The sequence below is a fragment of the Cyprinus carpio genome, chromosome B11 (assembly GCF_018340385.1).
Source record: "Cyprinus carpio isolate SPL01 chromosome B11, ASM1834038v1, whole genome shotgun sequence".
NCBI classification, from domain to species: domain Eukaryota; kingdom Metazoa; phylum Chordata; class Actinopteri; order Cypriniformes; family Cyprinidae; genus Cyprinus; species Cyprinus carpio.
Window position 1 is genome coordinate 22,706,052 of NC_056607.1, and position 23,936 is coordinate 22,729,987.

General features: G+C 33.5%; 1 protein-coding gene across 1 annotated transcript in view; it reads right to left on the reverse strand.

The window, feature by feature from the left end:
* Positions 1-23,936, reverse strand: part of LOC109064217 (spectrin, beta, non-erythrocytic 1) — a 99,215-nt gene that overhangs the window by 44,697 nt on the left and 30,582 nt on the right. Inside the window, 1 exon segment of the mRNA XM_042733458.1 lies at positions 22,575-22,787. Within this exon segment, the coding sequence (XP_042589392.1) occupies positions 22,575-22,719 (145 nt within the window). The 5' untranslated portion in view covers positions 22,720-22,787.

The window sequence follows — 23,936 nt, forward strand, 5'->3', positions numbered from 1 at the left end:
AAAATAGAATTTCAGTAAGTTTAAACACATTTTTAAAATTTAATACATTTTTATTTTCTTATGTTGTTTTATTATCGATGGTTGTATTATGATTTTTATAAAACTCTTTTTTATTAATTTTTTTTATTAATTTTTTTTATAAAAATATAATTGCAATAGCAATTTAAATAAAATAACATTTGTAATATATTAAAATAATAATAAGAATACATTTATCTAAAATGTATTTTAATTTTAATACAAATAATTTAATATAAAACAATTTAAATGATCATTTAAATAAAACTTCTTAAATTACTAATGATAATAATAATAATTTCCCATGATAAACAATTTTTAATCATTTTCCAGGTAATACAGTTATTCAGCTGTATGCAATTTATGGTTACCAATCAATGTAACAATAATAAAAAATAAAAAAAATATCCTCAGAATCATGATTTGCCATAATAAAAGTAATAAATTGTTTGCCAACAGATTTCACATCTGAACTATGTTGTATATTTGTTTTATTTGGTGTGTTATTAGATTGGTATTATATAGATATTTGTGGATGGTTATTGTGGTTGCTGTAATGATTTGCAAAATTTGCAACATAAAAACATTCCTAAATACTAATGACTGTTATTCTATGAAGAATCAAATGAGTTTAAAATGGTCTGCGTGAAGCCACACATTCAACCCGAGACCCAGTCCTTCTCCCTGCCAACTCTTTTTTTGGCCTTTTAAACCATTATCCCACAATTCATGTGTGAGCAGACGGTTTCCCCACCAATCAATAAATTGGTGAGAAATATGGGGCAGCAGACAAAGGGGCGGCGGTGTGTTTATTTATGCTCCGCCCACGGGTGAGCAGTTCAAATGCAGCTATTTATTTATAATCCTCCCAATTTTCCTGTTATTGCATTCCTGGTCTTCACACAGATGTAAGCGTCTGATTCAATTGTTGCGGGGAGACTACATGGTTTTTTTCCTGGTCTCTAAAGACGACAGGATGAGCGAGGGTCCGTCTGAGAGCAGACCGCTGGACAGAACGTGAGGGAGGAGGAGGAAGGACACATGCGGTTATGGGGACGAGGGTCGTGTGTTGACAACGCCTGACCCCAAACACAACAAACAGAGGAAGAGCAACATCTGCTCTTAGAGCAGGACAGAGGCCAAGAGCATCCACAGCTGGGACCGCTTAAAGACCTGCGTCTGACCCCGAGTGAATCTCACACAAACATTTGAAATTAAAATGAAATAAAATATGTATAATGAAATTGATTAAAAAAAAAAGATTACATAAATGTAAATTATTAAATTGTTTAGGATAATAAATGAAATAAAATATAATGAATATTTAAAAAATATGAATTTAAAAATTAAAACAAACTAAAATAACATTTTGTATAATTAAATTTATTTTTAAAAGATGATTACATAAATGTAAATTAATAAATTGTTTAGGACAATAAATGAAATAAAATATAATAGATATTTAAAAAATACAAATGTAAAAATTAAAACGAACTAAAATCAAATTTTGTATAATGAAATTTCTTTTAAAAAAGATGATTACATAAATGTAAATTTATAAACTGTTTAGGACAATAAATGAAATAAAATATAATAAATATTTTAAAAAATACCAATTTAAAAATTAAAATGAACTAAAATCAAATTTTGTATAATTAAATTTATTTTAAAAAGATGATTACATAAATGCAAATTAATAAATTGTTTAGGACAATAAATAAAATAAAATATAATAAATATTTAAAAAATACAAATTTAAACTAACTAAAATAAAATTTTGTATATTTAAAAAAATTAAATATAATAAAATAAAATTTTGTTTAATGAATTTGATTTATAATTAAATGTTTAGGGGTGATTTTATGAATTATTTTGCTGTGAAATTATTTTCATGATAATTAAGAACTTTCTCACTTCCAGCTGCTCATTACTGTAATATCATTTTAATTTTGAGCTTTTGCATTTGAATCATTTTCAATATTGTACATTTAAAATTTTACTGGTGAATATATTATATATTATAATATATATATATATATATATATATATATATATACTATATATATATATATATTATATGTTAAAATACCCCCCGATACATATATATAATATAAATATATATATAATTTAAATACTGAAATATAATATATATATATATATATAAAATAAAATATAATAAAATACATTTTGCATAATGTTAATGAGTTTTTAGTAATATAATGTTATTTTTAGTAGCATTTTTACTGTAATAAAATACCTAAAATACGCTAAAATATACCTAATTTTCTTCATGCAAAAATTTCTTATATATTTGAATGATTTCTCATTCCTTTCTTTCTGCTCACAAATCTCCTGCCTGTGTTCTGAAGCTCATGCGGTGAGTGTATATGTGTGACTGAGTGCATTATAGACTATGAGAAACACACTTGAACAGCATGTGCAGCACTGATGAGTGATTTTTCCAAAGACGACAGAACAGCTATGAAAGCAAATCATACATCGAACCATCGTCTCTCCTGTCAAGCTTCATGCACACTCCTATACATCAGACGTCTGAGGGATTTCTTCCTTCTGCTATATGGTCCACATGTTAAAATGAAAGACCTCAACTGTTTCTCACAGGCAGCAAGCTGAGATGTTTCTCTCTAAACTCTTACTGGATCTGAGACAAAGGTACCTGAATGATTCATTAAATCTTCTGAACTTTTAAAGATCAAACTCAGAATAACACTTTTCCTCTGGGTTCAGATACACATGCAAAGCACATTTATAAACTTTTTTTCAGAATGCATGTTTTTCCTGGACAGGGAAAAACGACATATTTCAACACAGTCAGCAGGAAAAACTGATAACTTTTGTTCCTTCCTCTGCTTGAACATCTGATTTGAATATATTTTGTATATTGGAAATGCATTTTAATAAAAATAAAATGTGTTATTTTTTAGGACTACAAATATTTTATAGAATGAAAATGCATTTTTAATAATAATTATATTTGTAAAAATCCATTAAGAATGTTTGCATTGTGACAAATAAAAAAAAAAAAAAAAAAAAAAAAAATACCAATTAGCAATGCATTTTAATAAAATAAACCATTTAAAAATAAGTGCTATATTACTCTGCTGCTAATATAAAATAAAATATTAAATAAAACAAAAATATTTTGTAAGATGAATATGCATTTTTAATTATTTTCTTTAATTATTTTTTAGGACCATTAAGAATGTTTGCACTGTGACAAAATAAATAAAATAAAACAATTAACAATGCATTTTAATAAAATAAATCAGTAAAAAAATTAGTGCTATATAATTACTCTGCTGCTAAAATAAAATAAAATAAAATAAAAATATTTTACAAAAATATTTTGTAAGACGAATATGCATTTTTAATTATTTTCTTTAATTAATTTTTAAGGACCATTAAGAATGTTTGCACTGTGACAAAATAAATAAAATATAATAACAATTAACAATTCATTTTTATAAAATTAATCATTTAAAAATGAGTGTTATATAATTACTCTGCAGCTAATATAAAAGAAAAATATTTTACAAAAATATTTTGTATAATGAATATGCGTTTTTAATTTTTTCTGTAATTAACTTTTTAGGACCATTTAGAATGTTTGCATTGTGACAAAATAATTAAAATCAAATACAAATCTAAATGCATTTGAATTCATTATTCAAAAGTTACTGAAATTGCTTTCATTAAAAAAAAAATTGTGATTTCTTTGTTTGAACGTCTGATTTGAAAAGCTGAGCATCTCAAGATCTTTAACTAAGTGTCCAAATGTGTAGGAGAAACACTCAAGATGTTAAAAAGATCAGCACTTTCTCTTTCAGACGACCTGGTTACGACCTGCGTCTGACTTTACCAGCTCCCTCCTCCACTCGGTGTGACGTGCTGCTGAACTGTGGCTGCATTGTGAGCCGATAACATCGCAACCAATGCCACTGAACGCTACATATTAGCCGGTCCTGCGGATCCTCCCACTGTGGGTAGGGCAAACAATGGCGGCAGTGTTCCTCCCCTCGGCCCTGTAGAAACTGTGAGGAAGGCTGCAGGAATAAAGCAGCATCTGGACTGAGAGTCAGGTAAACATGAGCGGCTAAATCTGGTTTTAAATTAATGGACGTGTTATAAATTCATCAAACACAGCTCTTCTAACATATCCAAATTTTTTTAAGACCAGGTAGCTCCGATATAAATGACTATATAATACAGTGCTGAAAATGAAATACAATTTATATAATAAAAATGTCAAAATAAATAATAAAATGACAAAACGAATAAATTAAATATATGTATTTTTAGAACCATTAAAATTTTTGGATTGTGAAATTATTTTCATTATAATTAAGAACCTTTTGCAGGTGCCTATTATGTAATAAAAATATGTAAAATAATGAAAACAAAACATGCAAAACATGCAAAAATGCAAACATGCTAGGTCCTGAATATGCTTTAAAATAAAATAAAATAAAATAAAATAAAATAAAATAAAATAAAATAAAATAAAATAAAATATTTCAATCTTGTTATGGATAATCAATCTTTTAATTTATACTATTTATGCAATATAAATACCTAGTAGCTTGAATATATTTTCCTATACAATACTCCACTGCAAATTAAATAAAAATATTTTGTATAAAATAAATACATGTATAAAATAAAAATCTTTAATTTTTTTGCAATAATGAAAACAATGCAAAACAAAAAATAAAATAATATATACATTATTTCAATAAAATAAACTAAAACCATTTTGCACAACAAAAATTAACAATTTTGATTAAATAAAATATATACATTTTTGTGACCATTAAGTATTTTTGCATTTTGACATTATTTTCATGATAATTAAGCACATTTTTACTCCCATTGCTGTGATGTAAGTTTTGAAAATTTCTCAATGGCGATTCTCAACTTTGTCATTTTTTGTAAATTTATTATAAATTCATCAAGCGTAGCTCATCTAACAGTGTTTACGCCCTCTTAAATACCTGCTAGCTTGAATATAAACGGCAGTTTAATACTAATACTAAAAACACCCAGAAGCAGAGTGTGTACAAATGTCCTTAGTTAAAAAATGAACCGTAAAATGTGATTTAATACATTTATGAGGGCAATGGCAAAGTCAACTGAATGACATCTAGCTGACATTGAGAGTGAATCTACACAGTTCAGATAAATCAATACTGCAGTCTGGATGGCTGATCAGGTCAGAAGGTCACATTAGTCACTATTGTGACAGCATACGCATACAAGATTGCTATAACGAGAACACTGGAAGCACTGTGAAGGTTGAATTCTCTTTTGCATTCACCACCGTCACGCTACGTCTACGTTTTGAAAGGTTGTTACTGAATAGAAAATGAGTCAATCTGGCTAAACTAAACTAAGAGTTTCACACTTTCTGAACCGCAAAACTCACTATTATATTCAACTAGGGGTTCTGAAAGGTCAAAAAGTCAACCGTTAAGTCTGTAAATCCTGCTCAGATTGATTAGAACAGTGATAGTGATGCTTGATTTGGAAATTCGGGGCTGGAGGAACTCGGGTTGTGAGAGTTCAGGGATTGTTGATTTATTGGCGTTTCCTGCATCCTCAAAATCTTTGTTTGCTGACCTCAAAACAAACCACACCCTGCACATCCTGCAACACGCAGATAGCATTGTCTGTATTTGCAGAGGGGAAAAAAATCAAGAACAAAAAGCAGATCTTGCGAAATCACACATTTAATGCATGGATTTTAAATGTACACTACTGATGTTTTTGATATTTTAATGTATTTTGCACACATTCGGAATGCATTAATTTGATCAAAAATACAGTTAAAATGTGAAATATTATTGCAATTTAAAATTACCATTTACTATGTGAATATATTGTAAAATGTAATTTATTTCTGTGATCAAAGCTGAATTTTCAGCATCATTACTCCAGTCTTCATTGTCACATGATCCTTCAGAAATCATTCTAATATGCTGATTTGCTGCTCAAGTAACATTTTTTTTTTGTCGTTGTTGTGTGAAAAAAAGTTACAAAAACAGCATTTATTCGAATTAGAATTCCTTTATATAATTATAAATGTTGTTACCATTATTTATGTTTAATTTAATATATCCAAGCTGAATAAAAGTATCAATATTAAACTTTCAAACAGTAGTGTATGTCCAATATTTAAGTAAATATCAGGAAAAGTGTCCATCTATATTCCTACGCAGGTTTATCCAACCCTGAGAGCACACAAAAGTAATTATTATAAAATATGATTTGGACTCAGTACAGCAGTGTCTGAATGTGAATTCCAATGAAATGAAAAAGTCCAGAGCTCTGCATTCTTCCCATCACTTCTATCACTAAATCTCCTGAAAATGACGCTGGCGCTGGGATTCGGAGTTGTGCAACAAGAGCGAAATATTTCGATACGGAAAGATGAGAAGGTCAAATATGGGGTCAGAGATAAGTGGGATCAGCTTTTCACATGAAAGCTTTTCTACTCCGCCGCCGATGATAAAACACAAAACACCGATGAGAAACGCTGCCTTGGAAGGACCAAGAGAGGTAGTCCATGGGTGGCTTCCTCTTCCCCGTCTGATTTATCTGCTTCCTGTGGCGTGAGTGTCAGCAGAAAGGAATTCCTAAGACTTCCTGAGCGCTGCGGAGTGGACAGGTCTCTGAGGTCACAGGATCGCATTCAGCTCTGGCCTCAGCATGAGGCTCGAAAATAAACCTACAATTTCAACACTTCTGCTTAAAGCCACAACACTGAGTCTGAGTATTTGAACCGAGGGCAAAAATAATATAGATGTTGAAAGTTTCTAACATTTTTGAGCCAGTTTATGCGCTCGCTGATGAAAAACACATGCGGCGTAAAACAGGGAACTCATAAAGACAACATTGTGATGTATTTTTGGGTGAACAGAATGTTGAGAGGCAAATATTGTAGTGCAGGACTTGATTTTATCTTTTATTGCAACATGGGTTAAATGTGGGTTAAAAATAGTTTCAGAGGAGGAATTAAATTATGTATACATTACATTATAATATAAACCGTATATATAATGACATATATAATTTAATAATAATATAATTTTTATAGTTTTTATTTTATAAAATGTATACAGTTCTTAACTTTATTTTAAATTTATGTAAAAAAAAAATAAAAAAAATAAACTATGTATTAAATTACATTATATAATTTATTGGGCATATAATAAACTATATGAAAACATTTAAATGATATTATTTTTTATATAATTAATATAATATAAATTTGAAATAATATAATATACGTAAACAATAGTTAATAGAAAGAACATTAAATTATAAAAGATACATCAACTATATATATATATATATATATATATATATATATATATATATATATATATATAGTTGATTACAGATAGAAAATCTTATGCATATATTTATGTTAACAGAAACAACATTAAATTATAAGAGATAAATCAACTACATAGAAAGTTTTCATAATACATTATGATATATATACACACACACATACATATATAATATATAGATATATAATTTGTAAAAAAAATGCATATTTAATTTCATTTGTTTACATAGATACTCATATATTATATATACATTATATAAAAAAGAGCTGTAAAATTATTAATCGCGATTAATCACATCCAAAATAAAAGTTTTTGTTTACATAATATATGTGTGCACTGTGTATATTTATTATGTATATATAAATACACACACATGCATGTATAAAAGTCATCTGGTTAAGCCAGAACATCAGTACATTCACAGAGATGAGCACAGGGCTCATCTTTTCTTACATTTCTGCCGTTTAAACGAGCAGAGCAGGAGGGAAGCGGATGCATGTTTATCATGCCTCATCTTAAGTGATGACATTCCTGTTGTGGCAAGCAGGAAAACTCACAGTTCCTCCAGTGTTACAGAGAGACAATGATCAATGCCACGCTTCAGCAGGAACATCACGTCTCACGAGGGAACAGATTCCAGATTCACAATCCGTGATACTGATAATGGCCAGAAATCACTCCAAATCAGCCACTGACAAGATTACATTCGGGTTAGGATGCTGCCTTAGAAGGGTGCTCCCTATAAAGCTCACTAAGTTTGGGAACAGAGCCATTGATAATGAATCAAATGAGGAATAAGACGGTTATTTGTGAAGTGATCACGGATGTGAGTATCTGACATGATCTCAAACTGTCCTGTTGTTTCAGGTTGACTGGTTTAAACTCCACCCTTAGTTTCAGAGTGACATGACAAACAGATACGAGGATGTGCACTAGTGCATCACTCCAGATGTCCTGACACTCATGCACCAACAAATGAACAAAACACTAAATTTTCACATTTGCATTTGTGCTTATAATGGAGTGCTTTTTTAAACAACCGTTCTCAGAGTTTCACATGCATATAGCTTTAAAATAAAGTTATTTCAATGTTTTCTGGCTGTATCGGGGTCTTGAGTTGCTATGATTTTTTGGAGAAAAAAAAGAAACAAAAGCATTGGTGCATGACTTTAATTTACAGCTGATGTCACTGATACCACTTCATATTTATTTACATGCCATAAAGACATTTTTTACTATCCAATCACTTCCCAAGTCCAATTCAGCTTTTACTCAGAAATATATCACATTATTTAAATAAAATTATGCAAACTCTGTTTCATGTTGACACAAAAGCACCAGTAATACCATTTCCAGTTACTGAAATAAAGCTGAAATAAATGTAAATATAAATGAAAAAAATATCATTTATATGGATTCAAATAAAGCTGAAATAAAATAAAACAAAATATGAATATTACCTGAAAAACATATATTTAAAAAATAAAATTGGGACTAGTACTATTAAAAAAAAATATTTTCATTAACTGAAATAAAGCTAAAATAAAATAAAATATAAATATTACATTAAAAAGTTCAACTTAAAAATTAAAACGAGTTCTAATACTAAAAAATTATGTTTTTTACAATTAAATAATAAATAAATAAATAAATAAATAAATAAGACTAAAGTCTAATACAGGTCTAATACAATTAATAATATTTTTCATTCATTGAAATAAAGCCGAAATAAAATATTAACACTACATGGGAAACATTAATCATCTAAAAAAATAATAATAAAAACAAAAGCACACAACAAAATGACTTAACCTAACAGCTAATTAAAAAAAAATACAATAATAGTAAGGAAATAATACTAAAATACAGGTTATTTAATACAGTTTTCTTTGTGGAACTCTATTTCATCTTTTAGGGTGTTGCACAATGACTTTTAAATGAAGGTTCACTCGAGACTGTGATTCTGGGTGGTTTTGTGCATCTTTAACGCCCAGCTGAGTTGCCATGTCAATACTTCCTTCATTGCTTCAGAGCTCTTGGATCCACTTCCTCTCACGCCGAGGGTGGTGACTCTTACAGCTCTTCTGAGAGCCACTGAGTGAATCGAGATCTGTCAACTCGCATCCTCACACGGACCCGATCCTCCCGGGCCATTCAGAACCCCACGTCTCGCTCCGTCTCGCTTTCACCGGCCGCATCTCTGCCAGCAGCCCAACAGAAGGGCATTGAGAAGAGCAGACTGAGAGACAGGCGGCTTGGCAGGACAAAAGATCTGCTTCAGCACGCAAGCCTATGAGAAAAACAGCTTACAGTGCTGTCCGCCGAGCGAAAAAAAGCTCCAGATCAGCTGGACGCACTCTTACCGTCACTAAACTATCTGTGGAACAGACACTGCCAGGATCATGTGTTTAGACTATTGAAGTCCATCCACTACAGCACAAGCATAAATCCAAGAATCTGTCATTTATCTTGGCAAATCTCTAGCGTCTAGAGAGTTTGAAGAATGCTCTTGTACAGTGAGCAGTGGTTTTTAAGATGCATCGTAAAACTTCTGACTTAATATTAAACCATCACCTGAGGAACAAGATGCTGCATGTCATTATGAAGTATATCTGCGATCTACACTGCAAAAGTACTGTATTTTTAGTCTTGTTTTCTGTCACAAATATCTAAACACTCTTTAGTCGAGACATGTTTACTTAAGATGCAAAAACACTTATGATATTAAGTCTTGTTTTCTGAAAAATCTATAAAAATTAAGTAAGTTTATGCTTAAAACAAGAACAAGTGGTTCAGAAAAATCTACTTAATTCAGAAGGTAAAGCAAGATACACCCCATTGGCGCATATTTTTCTTGTTTTAAGCATAAAGTCACTTAATTTTGATACATTTTTCAGACTTAAAATCTAAAGGCGAATGTATGCTGATTTAAGGATTTTTAACTTTTGTAATGGAAGTGTCAGAAAAAAATACCTTTAAGTTGAGTCCACTGGCAGATATTGGTTCTTGTTTTAAGGATAAACTCTTTTTGATACATCTTTTCAGAAAATAAGATTTAAACATTCAGTCAATTTGCATCTCAAGTATAAATTTATCTTGATTTAAGGATGTTTAGATATTTACTGAGGAAGAAAATCACAGTGTAAATGTGAAATATTGAAGTTGAAAGACTAAAACAAACAGTCTTTTTACCGTGTACATGATGACGTTTAAAGTATTCAAAATGTGCAGGGTGGTGACGGAAATACAGTTTATCTCAAAGCGACCACTTTAAGTTATTTACAAGCCTGAGATCACTGAAGCTGAATCACTCAAATCCGTCATATCACAGGTAAAAGGTCAAGTTTCCGTCAATAAACTACTTAAAGGAAGCGCAGGGCGAATCTAAGTTAATGATTGGCCACACACAAACTCATTTTTGGGAGAAAAGTGTCTGCTAAATGCATGAATGTAATTTAAACAGACTCCTAAGTTACAAAAGCTGAATTTCTGCAAGTGTATTTCTGTTGAAGCCCATCTCACCAGCATTACTGACCTCAAACTGGGCTGTGATTCATTAACAACTGCTTAATAACTGATATCAGAGTTGCTCATTAAATAGTTGTGTCATAGTAATCACACTAGTGCAATCTCATCATGCACATGTGACTCTTCAAATGCATGCTTGGGTTATGAGAAATGATATGCAAAAGCTTGAACTGACACTCAAACACAACACCAGAGCTCTGGGGAAGCATATGCACTACAGCAAACGAGAGCAATGGCGTAAATGTGTGAAATCGCTGAGTGTGTGGAGTGCCAAATGCCTAGCGCACATCTATTGATCGACCAGATTTCATCTAAAATGCAATTTCTGGACTGTAAAACCAGTTTGGTGAATGCAATGTAAGCGTAAAGTGTTGTACGGTCCATAACATTCATTCACGGAACAATGCAACTGCTTCGTCCAACTATTTAAGCAATGAGTAACAACAAAGCCTTACAAGCACCTTATTTTAAAAACCAACGCAAACGGCTGCACTCATTAGCAACTGCATTTCAAATGCATATGAAGAGGCAGCATTTAGAAACATGCCACTATCACTCACATAGTCAGCAGAACAAAACAACCACTCCCACCTTCCCGGGTTTTCCATTGTTGTCTATGACGGCCCATTCAGGGCGAGCTTATTGACCCCCGGGTGATTTTTGGGAAGAGAAGCCAAGCGTAAAGGTAGAACGCTTGCATGAAAACCATGTACAAAATTGACTTTTTGGGGAGAAATGTCTAAGATCCATTCAAATAATCCAATCTAAAACTCCCAATTCCACCAGACACCCCCCTTTTTGAAAGGATTATGGAGGAGTGTAAAACACAAAACACTCGGTAGCTGCATCTACACTCCTAAAAATAAAGGTCCCCCATTTGGGTTTTCATACTGATTCTATAGAAGAACCATTTTTGGTTCCTAAAAGAATCTTTCAGTGAACTGATCTTAAAAGAACCATTTAAAAAAAAAAATGGAAAGATCCCATGGACATTAAAGCTTCCAAAATAAAGCGTTCCAAAGGAAGGCTTTCATAGAAGAACCATTTTTGGTTTCCACAAAGAACCCTGTAGGGAACCATTTTTTCTTAGTATGAAGAATATTTTAAAAACTTTTCCCATGGATGTTAAAGCTTCCAAAATAAGTGTTCCAAAGGAAGGTTTTTGTAGAAGAACCATTTTTGGTTCCCAAAAGAACCCTTTAAATTTCATGAACGATAAAGTTCCCATAGACACCAATAAAGTCTTTATTTTTAAGCATGTATATAACACAAATCGCAGCTGCTGCGTTGTAGGAAACCCCCGAATCTCCATCCTAACGGTGCTGTAAACAATGCATCCACACCCCCGGATGCATCTTACCTTGCAGCTGCTTGAAACGCCCCTCGAGCTGGTTGTAGTTGAAGGGCATTTGCGCGGGGAAGCTGGGCTCCTGGTAGAACCCTCAGGGCCCCCAGACTCCCACTCCAAATCCATGATCCCTGACCGAGAGGGAAACTATTTCCAGATTCCTCGCAACCTCCAAGGAAACCACGGAATGGGAAGGAACGATGGCGGGAAAGAAAGCCAAAATCTCCTCGTCACGATGGGAGTTATCCAAAAAGCCAAACGTTTTCGCCCCAGTCTGATGTTCTCAACTGGTCTGTTTTAGAGGAGACAAGCATGCTGCTGTCTCTCTGATTGTTTGTCTTCCCACTCTGTCCATTCAAAAGCAGCGTCTCCCCCCAACCTCAAGCACACAAACGCCCCTCCTCCTGTCATACAAGGGAGGGGAGACCTTCTAGCTCGAGACCCGCTCTGAATCTGTAGGAGTTAATGGAAGGGTTCTGCGAGACACCTTTAACGGAGCACGAGAGGAGGGCAAAAGGGTTGTAATTTCATCAGCGGCCCAGCCAGTGTGTTTGCAGATGATGTCACCACCTCATTACAATGAAAGAAGAGGAGGAGACGGACCAAACCAAGTCTCCGGAGAAGATCGGGGGTGGAGGTTGAGTAGGAAGTCGGCCCATTTCCATGCATTGTGTTTTAGGTCATGTTATAGAAGCAAAGTTGCATAAGATCCACGGAACGGCCTTCTTGGAATGTCGGACTAAATGCATCCTGCCTAAAATCCCTTTTTGCAACCCCTAAAGCTTATTTGTGCTCCCCTCCTCCTCCTGTTTTCCCCCCCTGCCGTCCATCTGTTTGCAAGGTGAGGAGACGTGCTGCAATGAATGCAGACTTTGAACTACTTCTCAGAGTTTGGCTATTGAATTGCACTCTGCTGCAAAACAAATATCTGCTAATTCCCGTTCAGGAATCTCACACGGCTGTGTCAGGAGTAGTAAACATCCAGCAGATCCAACTCAAACTTTGCTGACAGCAAACAGCCCTCTTCTGCTTTTCTTTCCGCATCTTAAACATGATAAAAAGCAGGATTACTTCAAGCACCACAAAGGTGAATTAAGAGCCACACTGGATATTTACAGGCATTTAATGAGAGTACAGCGCAGATATGAAATGCTGCATGAGATGCTGTAAATCAAGCAATTAAAAGTTGGTGTGTTTAATGTAAGCAACAGTTTTGCTGGCAAAAACAAGCATTTGTTCTTGCTTACTGCAGCAAGGGGTTTATAATCTTTTCTATCTGATTTCAACCAAATTTGTTTATTAACATTTTAGAATAAAAACAAATAACACACTGCATTTTAATTTACATTTAATTAGAATTAAAATAGTTTTTGTAACTTGGTTATGTTCTTTTCTTATTTTTTATTTTTTTTTAAATTATATATTTTTTTAAATTTTACTTTTAGTAATAAAGGTAAATTGTTGTTAGAAGCCAAAAACACTTTTTATACACTTTCTTCTATGGTATATTAATTTTAGCAATTTTATTAAGAGCTTCTGACAATTCTGACAAGTTTTGTTTTCATATTTGTGTTTAGCTTTCATATATTTTTTTTTCAGTTATAGTTTTAGTAATTTTAGTTCAATTTAATCTTAAATGAAGCTGAAGTAAAGTAATTTTTATACAATTTTGTACTTCAACTTAATCATATTTTATTTCAGGTAAGATTTATAATTTTCCATTTAAGTTATAATTTTTTTATTTTATTTCAGATTATTTTTCACATGTTTTTTATAAGTTTAGTCTTAGTTATATTTAACAATAACAATAGTAAAGTAAATATTTTGTTACACTATTCAGATGCATTGTCTACTGTTACTGCTCACCACCAAGAAACAACCAACCACGCCCTAACAACCACCTAGAACACCTTAGCAACCACCCAGAACACCCTAGCAACCACCTAGAACACCTGACTAATACCAAGAATGTAGCATCCTGTTTTCTCTCTTTTAAGAGCAAGACACACAAGATAGCATCCTCAAGGAACCATGAGATGAGCTATAATGTGACCAAACGTGTCCCATGATCCTGTATTTCCAAAATAAACAAATGTTGAATTATTCCTCAGTGCGTTAGCGTGGGATTGAGGCCTGAGGGTGGTTTGGGTGATCTGGGCCTGCAGTGAGAGGGCTGTTTGTGCAGAAACACAGTCAGTGGTGTCATTGTGAAGTCACAAGACGTCCACGTGTCCCTCAGTGCTCTTAATTCACCTCCATCTGCACTTCTGTTCTCTGTCACAAGTGAATCTGAGCTGAAATCATCCCTCGCTCCGTGATAAACGGCTCTCCTCCCCTCACTGCTGCGGAGAGACGAGGGAGGAGACGCTTCCTGGAAGACGTTTGGTCATTCACTGCAGAGGAGCGTTTAGACTCAAACGTACAGTCACAGCTGAGGGAATAATCTGAAGATAAACGGATTAACATATCAGCAAATGATCGGAAATTTGAGTAACCATAAAGAATCAACAAAAAATAATGTGAAATTTAAAGATATAAATATAAATGTATGATATTATATATGATACTTTTTAACGATAAAAGCTAATGTAAAACATTTTTTACCCTTTCTGAAATCAATGTGATGTTTGTTACGGGTAGGGGGATTATTTATACATTTTACAAATTTATAAATTGTATTAAATTCACCAGTAAGGCCTGGGTATACAATGATAAAAAATATAAATAAATAAATAAATAAATTTATAAATAAATAAAAAAGTGTATGTAAAAGTTTTTTGCTTGCCTGCAAAATTCCAATTTTTAACATTTTCTGAAGAAAATGTGATGTCCAAATAAAGGGATTTTTAAATAAATGAATAAAATTTAATAAAAATAAAATTATTAAACAAAATTTAAAAATAAAGCACATGTACGAATATAATTATTTTTACATTTTCTGAAGTAATTGTGAAGAAAGGGGATAATGCATTATTTTTCATAAATAATAATACATTTATAAAATTATTTAAAAAATAATTATTAAAGATAAGAACATGTGTGCGTGTGTATAGTTATAAGATTATATTATTGTGAAATTTTATTGAATTTTTAATTTTTATTATAAAAATAATAAAATTATATTATTACATAAATATTTGATGAATAATGATAAAAAGGTTTTAAAACTTTGTAAAACTGTATTTTTTTAAGTTTTTGAAGAAAATGTGGTAATTAAAAAAAGGGAACAAATTATTTATAAATTGTACAAATGTATAAAATGTAATTATAAAATGATACAATTATTTTTAAAAAAAATATACTATTTTATTTAAAGATAAAAGCATATGTAAAACTACATTTTTACCATTTCTTATGTGATGCTTGCCTGCAAAAGAGGTCACCATAATGCTAGTGTGTTGTAGGTCATTTAAGTCAAAATCTTTAGATATGGCTTCAATTTCTATGGATTTATGGATAAAATGGTCAAATCACTAGTCCTTACCAAACAGCATTAAACAGAGCTTTTGAAATGATCTAGTCTTGTTAATTCATATCAATCCTATAAGAGGAATGCTGTTACACCAATGGATTACCATATCATATGTTTTTTTCTAATCAATACCAGTATTTCTACATGAATACATGCACTATGTGCAAACTGACTATGAAGGGTGAGCAGCACAAATGCATTTCAGATGTGTTGTTTTTCACTCATAGCAGGATAAATGTATGTAAGTGCATGTTTCTGTTGGCACTGAGACAATCGCTCTTTTGGCAAGTCAATGAAGGCACAATTTTCTGTGAAATTCCACATGATCCTTTGCTGTGATCTTATAAACATGTACTTGCACAATCTCACAATTCCAGTGGGAGCCTGTTGTAACGCAACACAACTGCTCTCATTTGATACTGAACTCGAATGTTGCTGATTTCAGCAGAGCCAATCTTTTTAACAGCCGATAACGTCTGATACAGTGTGTTTCTAAGTATGACAATGATCTAATGCGTTCATAAAGTGGGGTGATTTCACAGACATCTGGACGACAAACTCGGCGAAGGACGGAAAGAGGAAGGACACGGGGGTCTGTGGGTGTTTCCTTTAAATCACAATAAGAAAAGCAAAATACTCTCTGAACCCGAAAGTCACAGTATGAACTCGAACTTTACTCAGCAAATGATCTACACATTTTTAGGAGAAACTTTATGGCAGAAACTCTGAAGCCTAAATAAAACTCATCTGAGAAGACAATCATAATTAATGCGTACGGATGAGCAGTATATTACAGCGTGGGTGAAATGAGTTTTGCTCGATGGAGCAGCAGTCACTCGAGCAGACTCATTTATTTTTCACGACACCGGTCAATAATTTAGATGCTCGCGTTTCATTGGTGGAATACTAGTACGCTGCCCCACAAAGCAATACTTGACAAAACCCTGAGTGTGTGTGACAAACTAAGCAACCGAAGGGCCTTAATTAATTAATTATGATGACAGCATTAATTCTGTACCTGAAGCCTAATATGTTACTTAATAAAGATACATGCCTTTATCTATCTACGCAGCTAACCACCTACTTATCTATCTACCCAACTAACTACCAACTAACCATTTATCATCTACCCAATTATCCATCTACCAAACTATCTACCTATCTACTCAAGTATCCAACTATTCAACTATCCATCTGCCCAACTACTTAGAGCCCTGCACGGGCCTCAAGTTTAGGCCCTAGCCCAGCCCATGTCATTTAATTTAGAAAAACATTTGGAGCATTTTTCGTTAGTTAAATATAAGTTTTTGTTTTTTAAAGTAACGACCAAGTGGCCAGCAGCAGCCTTCTCAAATCATCACGACTTGCCTAAAATAAAGTCTAGATATACCAAAACAGTTCAAGCATATAACAATGTTTAACCGTTAAACCTGCGCTATAATAAATGTGCGCTATATCCAAGTTTGTGCGGAGAGTGGAAGCTGAAGCACGCTTTGCAGGACATGGAGGAGCCGGTGCAATCACTTGCATTTTTCTTCTTCAGTGGAAACAACATTAAATAGCCTACTCCGTCATTTTTGCCCATGAAGGTAAGAGTAATACATCATTCATAACTGTAAAGGGTCTACTTGTATTTATGTGCACTCAAAATATCAACAAAATGTTGTGCTTTTATAAAATAAAGAAAACAAACATGATGCGCTTTCTGCTGTCTCGTTAACTTGAACACTAGTTTATTAGTAAATAATTAAAATATCTCCTTACTATTTACTATCTATCTGCCAAACTATCCATCCAACTATTTACATATCTATCTATCTATCTATCTATCTATCTATCTATCTATCTATCTATCTATCTATCTATCTATCTATCTATCTATCTATCTATCTATCTATCTATCTATCTATCTATCTATCTATCTGTTTATCTGTCTGTCTGTCTGTCTATCTATCTATCACCTACCCAACTATCCATTTACCAAACCATCTACGCAACTATCCATCCAACTATTTACCTAGCTATCTATCTACCCAACTATCCAAGCAACAAACTATCCACCCAACTATCTACCCAACCATCCATCCAACTGTTTACCTAGCTATCTATCTACCCAACTACCCAAGTAACAAACTACCCACCCAACTATCTACCCAACCATCCATCCAACTAATTACCTAGCTATCTATCTACACAACTATCCAAGTAACAAACTACCCACCCAACTATCTACCTACTCTCGCGTAGCCAGACCTTCAGACTGAAGGTCTGGATTTCATGGCAGCTTTCATTGGTCAAGTCCCTCCCATACGGCCATTTGACCGACATGTCAAACAACCAATCACAGTTTGTTTCGTTCATCATCACGTTTCAAGGCGTGGAAATGTTGCCACAATAACAGACCAGTGTGTAAAACTCTTGGACATATTTTAAAGATTCTACGCTGTGAACTTTAAATATTTCACATACTTTTGAAAATCCAGCGTTTAGGTGATCCTAATAAGCGCTCGTCGTCACAGTTGTAAACACGGCGGCTTTCTTCTTTCGTGAGAAGGTTTTGCGCCACGGCATCTTTGTTTCCAGGCGGAGCATTAAAGAACTCGACACACGTCTCGCGGAAATCCTGTAGAATTCAACCAATCCGATGACGACTTCGATCCTCCTGAAGTGTTTCCACTTTTGTGTCCCATATGCATCAGACATTTAGTCAACGGTCCATGGGCATGACCTCTGAGGCTGAGACTACTATCTACCCAACTGTCCAAGTAACAAACTACCCACCCAACTATCTACCCACCTATCCATCCATCCAACTATTTACCTAACTATCTATCTGCTCAACTATCCAAATAACAAACTACCCACCCAACTATCTACCCAGCTATCATCCAACTAATTATCTAGCCTCTATCTACCCAACTATCCAAGTAACAAACTACCTATCTATCAACCTAACTATCCATCCAAATATTTACCTAACTATATATCTATCCAAATATCCATTTACCAAACTACCTACCTATCTACCCAACTATACATCTGCCTAACTACCCAACCAACTATCCCATCTAGCCAACTATCTATCTACCTACCCATCTGTCTGTCTGTCTGTCTGTCTGTCTGTCTATCTATCTATCTATCTATGTATCTATCTATCTATCTATCTATCTTATGACTACAGCAGATGTCTGCAGAGTCAATGAGTTGACAAAAACCTTCACAAAAAAGCAACCGAATACAGCAAAGTGTCAGAATCAATCTGTTATAATTCCCACACATGCTCGTGTTTGGAGTAAAGAGACTAGGTGTCTTCTCCTAACACAATTAAATGGGTGGTTTTGCCTCAATCTGGCGCCCCTGGGCCGTGGCCTGTTGGGGAGAGCTGTATATTGGAGCGCGGGCCCCTCTCATGCTCCAGCACATGGTCCACATTAGTGTGGTATGCCGACTGCTGCCGGGGGGATTCCTGACTTATCAGACCTCTGGGAGTGAATCTTGCCGGTGTGATATCTGACTTCCCATCTGAGCCAATGACAGGCTGATGAGACAGCAAAGAGCAGCGCGAGAGCAAACACAACTCTTATACTGTTATATTAAAAAAAAAAAATCTGCTGCTAAATAATTAAACGCAAATGTAGACTTTTAATGTAGACCGTCTAAGGAAAATATGAATTTTACTTACTAATGAAAAATAATGCTGCAGTAGGCACTGGACAAGTCAGAAGCAAAGTAAAAATTTGAATAAAAATAGTGCAAAATAATTCTTGCCCAACTATTTTAGAAAATGAAACCCATCTAAATACTTCCTCCTGAAACTCTTAATCTCAAATTAAATGGTTTGTTTTTCAGTATGATAACTCACAGATGTCACTAGTCTAACAGTGTGGTGTGTAATTTCTATCTCTAGTGGCAATTAGCGATGCGCTGAAATTTCAGCAACAGAAAATATTTGACAGAAACACCAAAATAAATACATTTTCAGTTTCGACTGAATAGTTTGAGATGGCCGAAATTATTGACCGGAACAGTGACATTTAATTAGCACTTCTTCGATGACATTTTGATTATGTCATTGTTTATTTAGATACATAAACTACAACAGGGTTAAACTACCCAATTACACAAATTTAATTACTGAAACTTTATTTTCAGCTTCAGTTTTTGGCTAAACTACAACTTTAGTTTTGGTGTTTTGGTAAAAAAAAAAAACAAAAAAAAAAACAATGTTTTCAGTACAACATTAACATTAACTAAACCTAAAATTATTATTTTGTGTTGTTCATTTAAAAAAAAATAAAAAAGAAAAGCTGGATGAAAGATGAGATGAGGATGGATAAAATATTTATTTTTGTTGGATGAATTAATTTTAATTAACAAAAAACATAAATAATTTAAATAATAAATTTAAGTTGAAGCAATAAATGTACTAAATGGAAATATTGTAAATAAAGAAGAACTCAACTATAATAACTAAAACTAAATATAAAAATAAAATAAATTAAACATACATACATACACACTAAAATACATTTTTTTTAATGAAAACTGAAAATATAACAATTAAAGCTAATTCAAAGTATTAATAAAACCTATAATAGTATATAAATAATACTAAAATGACACTGGTGCAACACTGCTCCGGGTGTGTGTGTGTGTGTTCAGGGTCTGTGTATGTGCACTTAGATGGGTTAAATGCAGGGCACAAATTCTGAGTATGGGTCACCTTTACTTCACTTTCACTTTCATAAACAGTTCACTGCTATTGGATGGATGAGCAGATAGTCCCGCCCCCAAATCACGTCATTGGTTGATCTAATGTTGCCTGCATCAGGCTTGTTCATACTATTAGATCAATGTTTTTAAATTGAGGAGGAGTCATAACATCTCAAAACACTGAGATATTTTAGTTACGTTTAGTGACTCTGCATATTAAACAGGGAGAGAATTTTATTGAAATAATCACACTCTTCACATTACACTAGTCTTGTATCTCTTTCTTGAGTGTTACTCCTGCTTCCATGGTACAGAATGAGAGGGAGAGCGAGGGCGGCGTATGCTCTGCTGCTCAGGAATGCAGGAAAACACAATCACGTGAAACGTAGCATGCTTACTGGAATGCAGGGGGCTTTTTACAACTCCAGAAACGGTTTGTGGTTTTTGGCAACAAGTGAGAGAGGAAGAGATTTTATATTTCTCTTTTATGTTCCATCTTCCTCAGTCTTGAAGTATCGGGGTGAGTCTCCCAGCGAGTGGACAGGCCTGCTCAATCTGTTTAAGCTCTGCCACCCCGAGAGAATAATAGCCCGGCGCACATTAATGCTCGGCTCCTCTCGGCAGCGGCAAACGCTCATAAACAACATCACACCTCTGTAAACACAGCAGCTCAAATGCATCACGCTTGGAGAACATGATGGAAAACAGAAGAGGGAAATATGCTACTGTCATCCAAGATATTACGGGAATAAATCAAATGAAGAAAGAAATACAGCGAAACCCCACGGTGAGAATTATGGAGATGTGGTGGTGGTCTAAATGTCCTAATTAAAGCTCTAACCTCTCCTGAGGAAGTCGAAATGAAAGAAATTAATACTTTTATTCAGCAAGGAAGCATTAAATTGATCAAAAGTGTCAGTAAAGACATTTAGAATGTTGCAAAGGATTTCAAATAAATGCTGTTCTTTTCAACTGTCTAATCAACAAGGAATCATGAAAAATTAATTTTAGCATGGTTTACTCAAAAATACCAATATTGATAATAATCAGAAATATTTTTTGAGCAGCAAATCAGCATTTTATAATAATTTCTGAATGATCATGTGACACTGAAGACTGGAGAAATGATGCTGAAAATTCAGCTGCGCATCACAGAAATAAATTACACTTTAAAGTTTATCCACATATACAACAGTTCTTTTAAACTGTAATAATATTTCACAATATTACTAATTTTACAGTATTTTCGATCGGATAAATGCAGTCTTGGTGAGTAGAATATTTTTTTTTTAGAAAGTCAAACCACAGTTTTTTTAATAGTAATATATATAATATTTTTACACATGTATATTATGTGTAAAAGATAAAATATTATTATATTATAATACTATATTACATTATTTTAATCTCAATTTATTTATTTTTATTATTTTATTTTTAAAACTTCAAAATAAAACCAGGGAAGTGCACAAATAAAATAAAATAAAATAAAATAAAATAAAATAAAATAAAATAAAATAAAATAAAATAAAAAATAAAATAAAATAAACCCTCAATATTTGTATGCATTACTATTCATCAATGCTCCATAAGATGTTTCTCTAGGGTGCAACCACCCTACAAAAGCTGCTTTTAGTTCATCACAGGTATGCTGTTCATTTAGGAGACCCTTCCTACATCAGCATCTATAGGAACTGCATTACAAATTCAGCTCATGAATTAAACATCATCCATCTCCATACGGATTTTATGTAACGTGTTCAGTTTCCTGTACGAGGCACAAGAGCCTCCAGAGTTGTTCTGTGGGCTCGAGGGCTTGCTGTGAATCAGAAATGGTGTGGGAGCTTCAGAAGGAGCAGAGAAAGTGTGAACTTACGCCCACTTTCTTTCTGCTCTCCCACACAGCAAATCACCACATGTCATGTGCGAGTGGGCGGCACATTATCAAGCACTAGTTACAGCTATTCACATCCAAGAGCGCAGCGCATAACAATACACTTCTGCTGGTAATAATTACATCTCTTTGTTTTAACTGCAGCTTTCAAGCTCCAAAAGAAGGTCATGTGCATCCATGATTTATCAGCAAGCGTCATCACAGATGGACTTGGTGATTTCTACTCACCTGCTAGAGCCTTGATGCGCGAGCGCTCGAATAATCGGGCCGAGCTGTTCTCATTGTCCCATTCGTCTTCCCAGCGGTTGTTGACACTCTCCTGGTATTGATGCTGGATGTCCATGTGGTCGTATTCTGCGGCTACTGTCGTCATCCTGACCTCTGACCTGTCACCTTTTCACCGTACACACTTCCTCATGGGCGGCTTCCTCTGAAGCCCTGCTGAAAGAGACGGAGAGGTCAAAGGTCATTATGATTAGGGAGTCATGTACAAACCTGAGAAATTATTAGACACATAACGGACATGACTACTTCAACCTACAATGAATCTTTCATTCTTTTTAGATCATATTTTCTGCACTGAATTTGGGATTTTGTGCAATGGATTTAAAGAAGATCAAATGGGATTAAAATTAATTTAGAATTAGATAGAACATTTTTTTTTTGGGAATAAAAATGTTTCCTTTTTTGTAGTTAAAAAATATATATAATATGCATATGCATATTTATATATATATATATATATATATATATATATATATATATATATATATATATATGCATATAATTATTATTATTACATTACATTATATTATATATAATTCATTTTATTTAATTTTTTTAGCAAAATAGTAGTTAAAATGAAACTGTTGCCTCTTTTTAACTTTTAAAAAACCAAATATTATCTTTATAATTACATTCATCCATCAATTATCTCATTTAAATTTTTTCTATGTTGTTTCTTTTTTAGTATTAATTTGGAATAACATGCTCTGATACAGTTTATAACAAGACCATTAAAGTGTTTCATGAAAATATAAATACTGAGCTAAAGTAAAAAAAATTAAATAAATAAAAATAAAAGTTTTTCTTCCCATTATCACTGACTCAGAAACACACTGGTGATCTGGAAAAGAGTGTCTAAACGAGTCTTTAATTGTTCGCTCTGCACTGCTGACCTTTGCAAAGAGACAGCACTTATCTCCCATCAACCCACTCTCCCTCTCCATCTTAAGACAGCTGCTTCAACATTCATTCATCCATCAAGAAGCAAATCTCAGCTCTGCTTTATTTCTGTGCTTTAAGCACCTACTGCCACCTGTTGGATGACCCCAGAACTGCCTCGTAACGTCATACGATCCTCGGACAAGCACAATCATGTGGCGTTCCTCAGCCGTGAGATAACTGATATCCGTGACAGCCGGTCGAGCTACTGGCAGAACTACAATAACCTCAGTTTCCCCGCCAAGAGTTCCTCCCGTCCGTTTCACCGCATTCAGCACTGCGCTCATAATTCAGATCAGCAGTCAGTTCTTAAATGCATGAGTGCATCTCAGCGTGATCACATCAGCCAATACTTTCTCTCACATG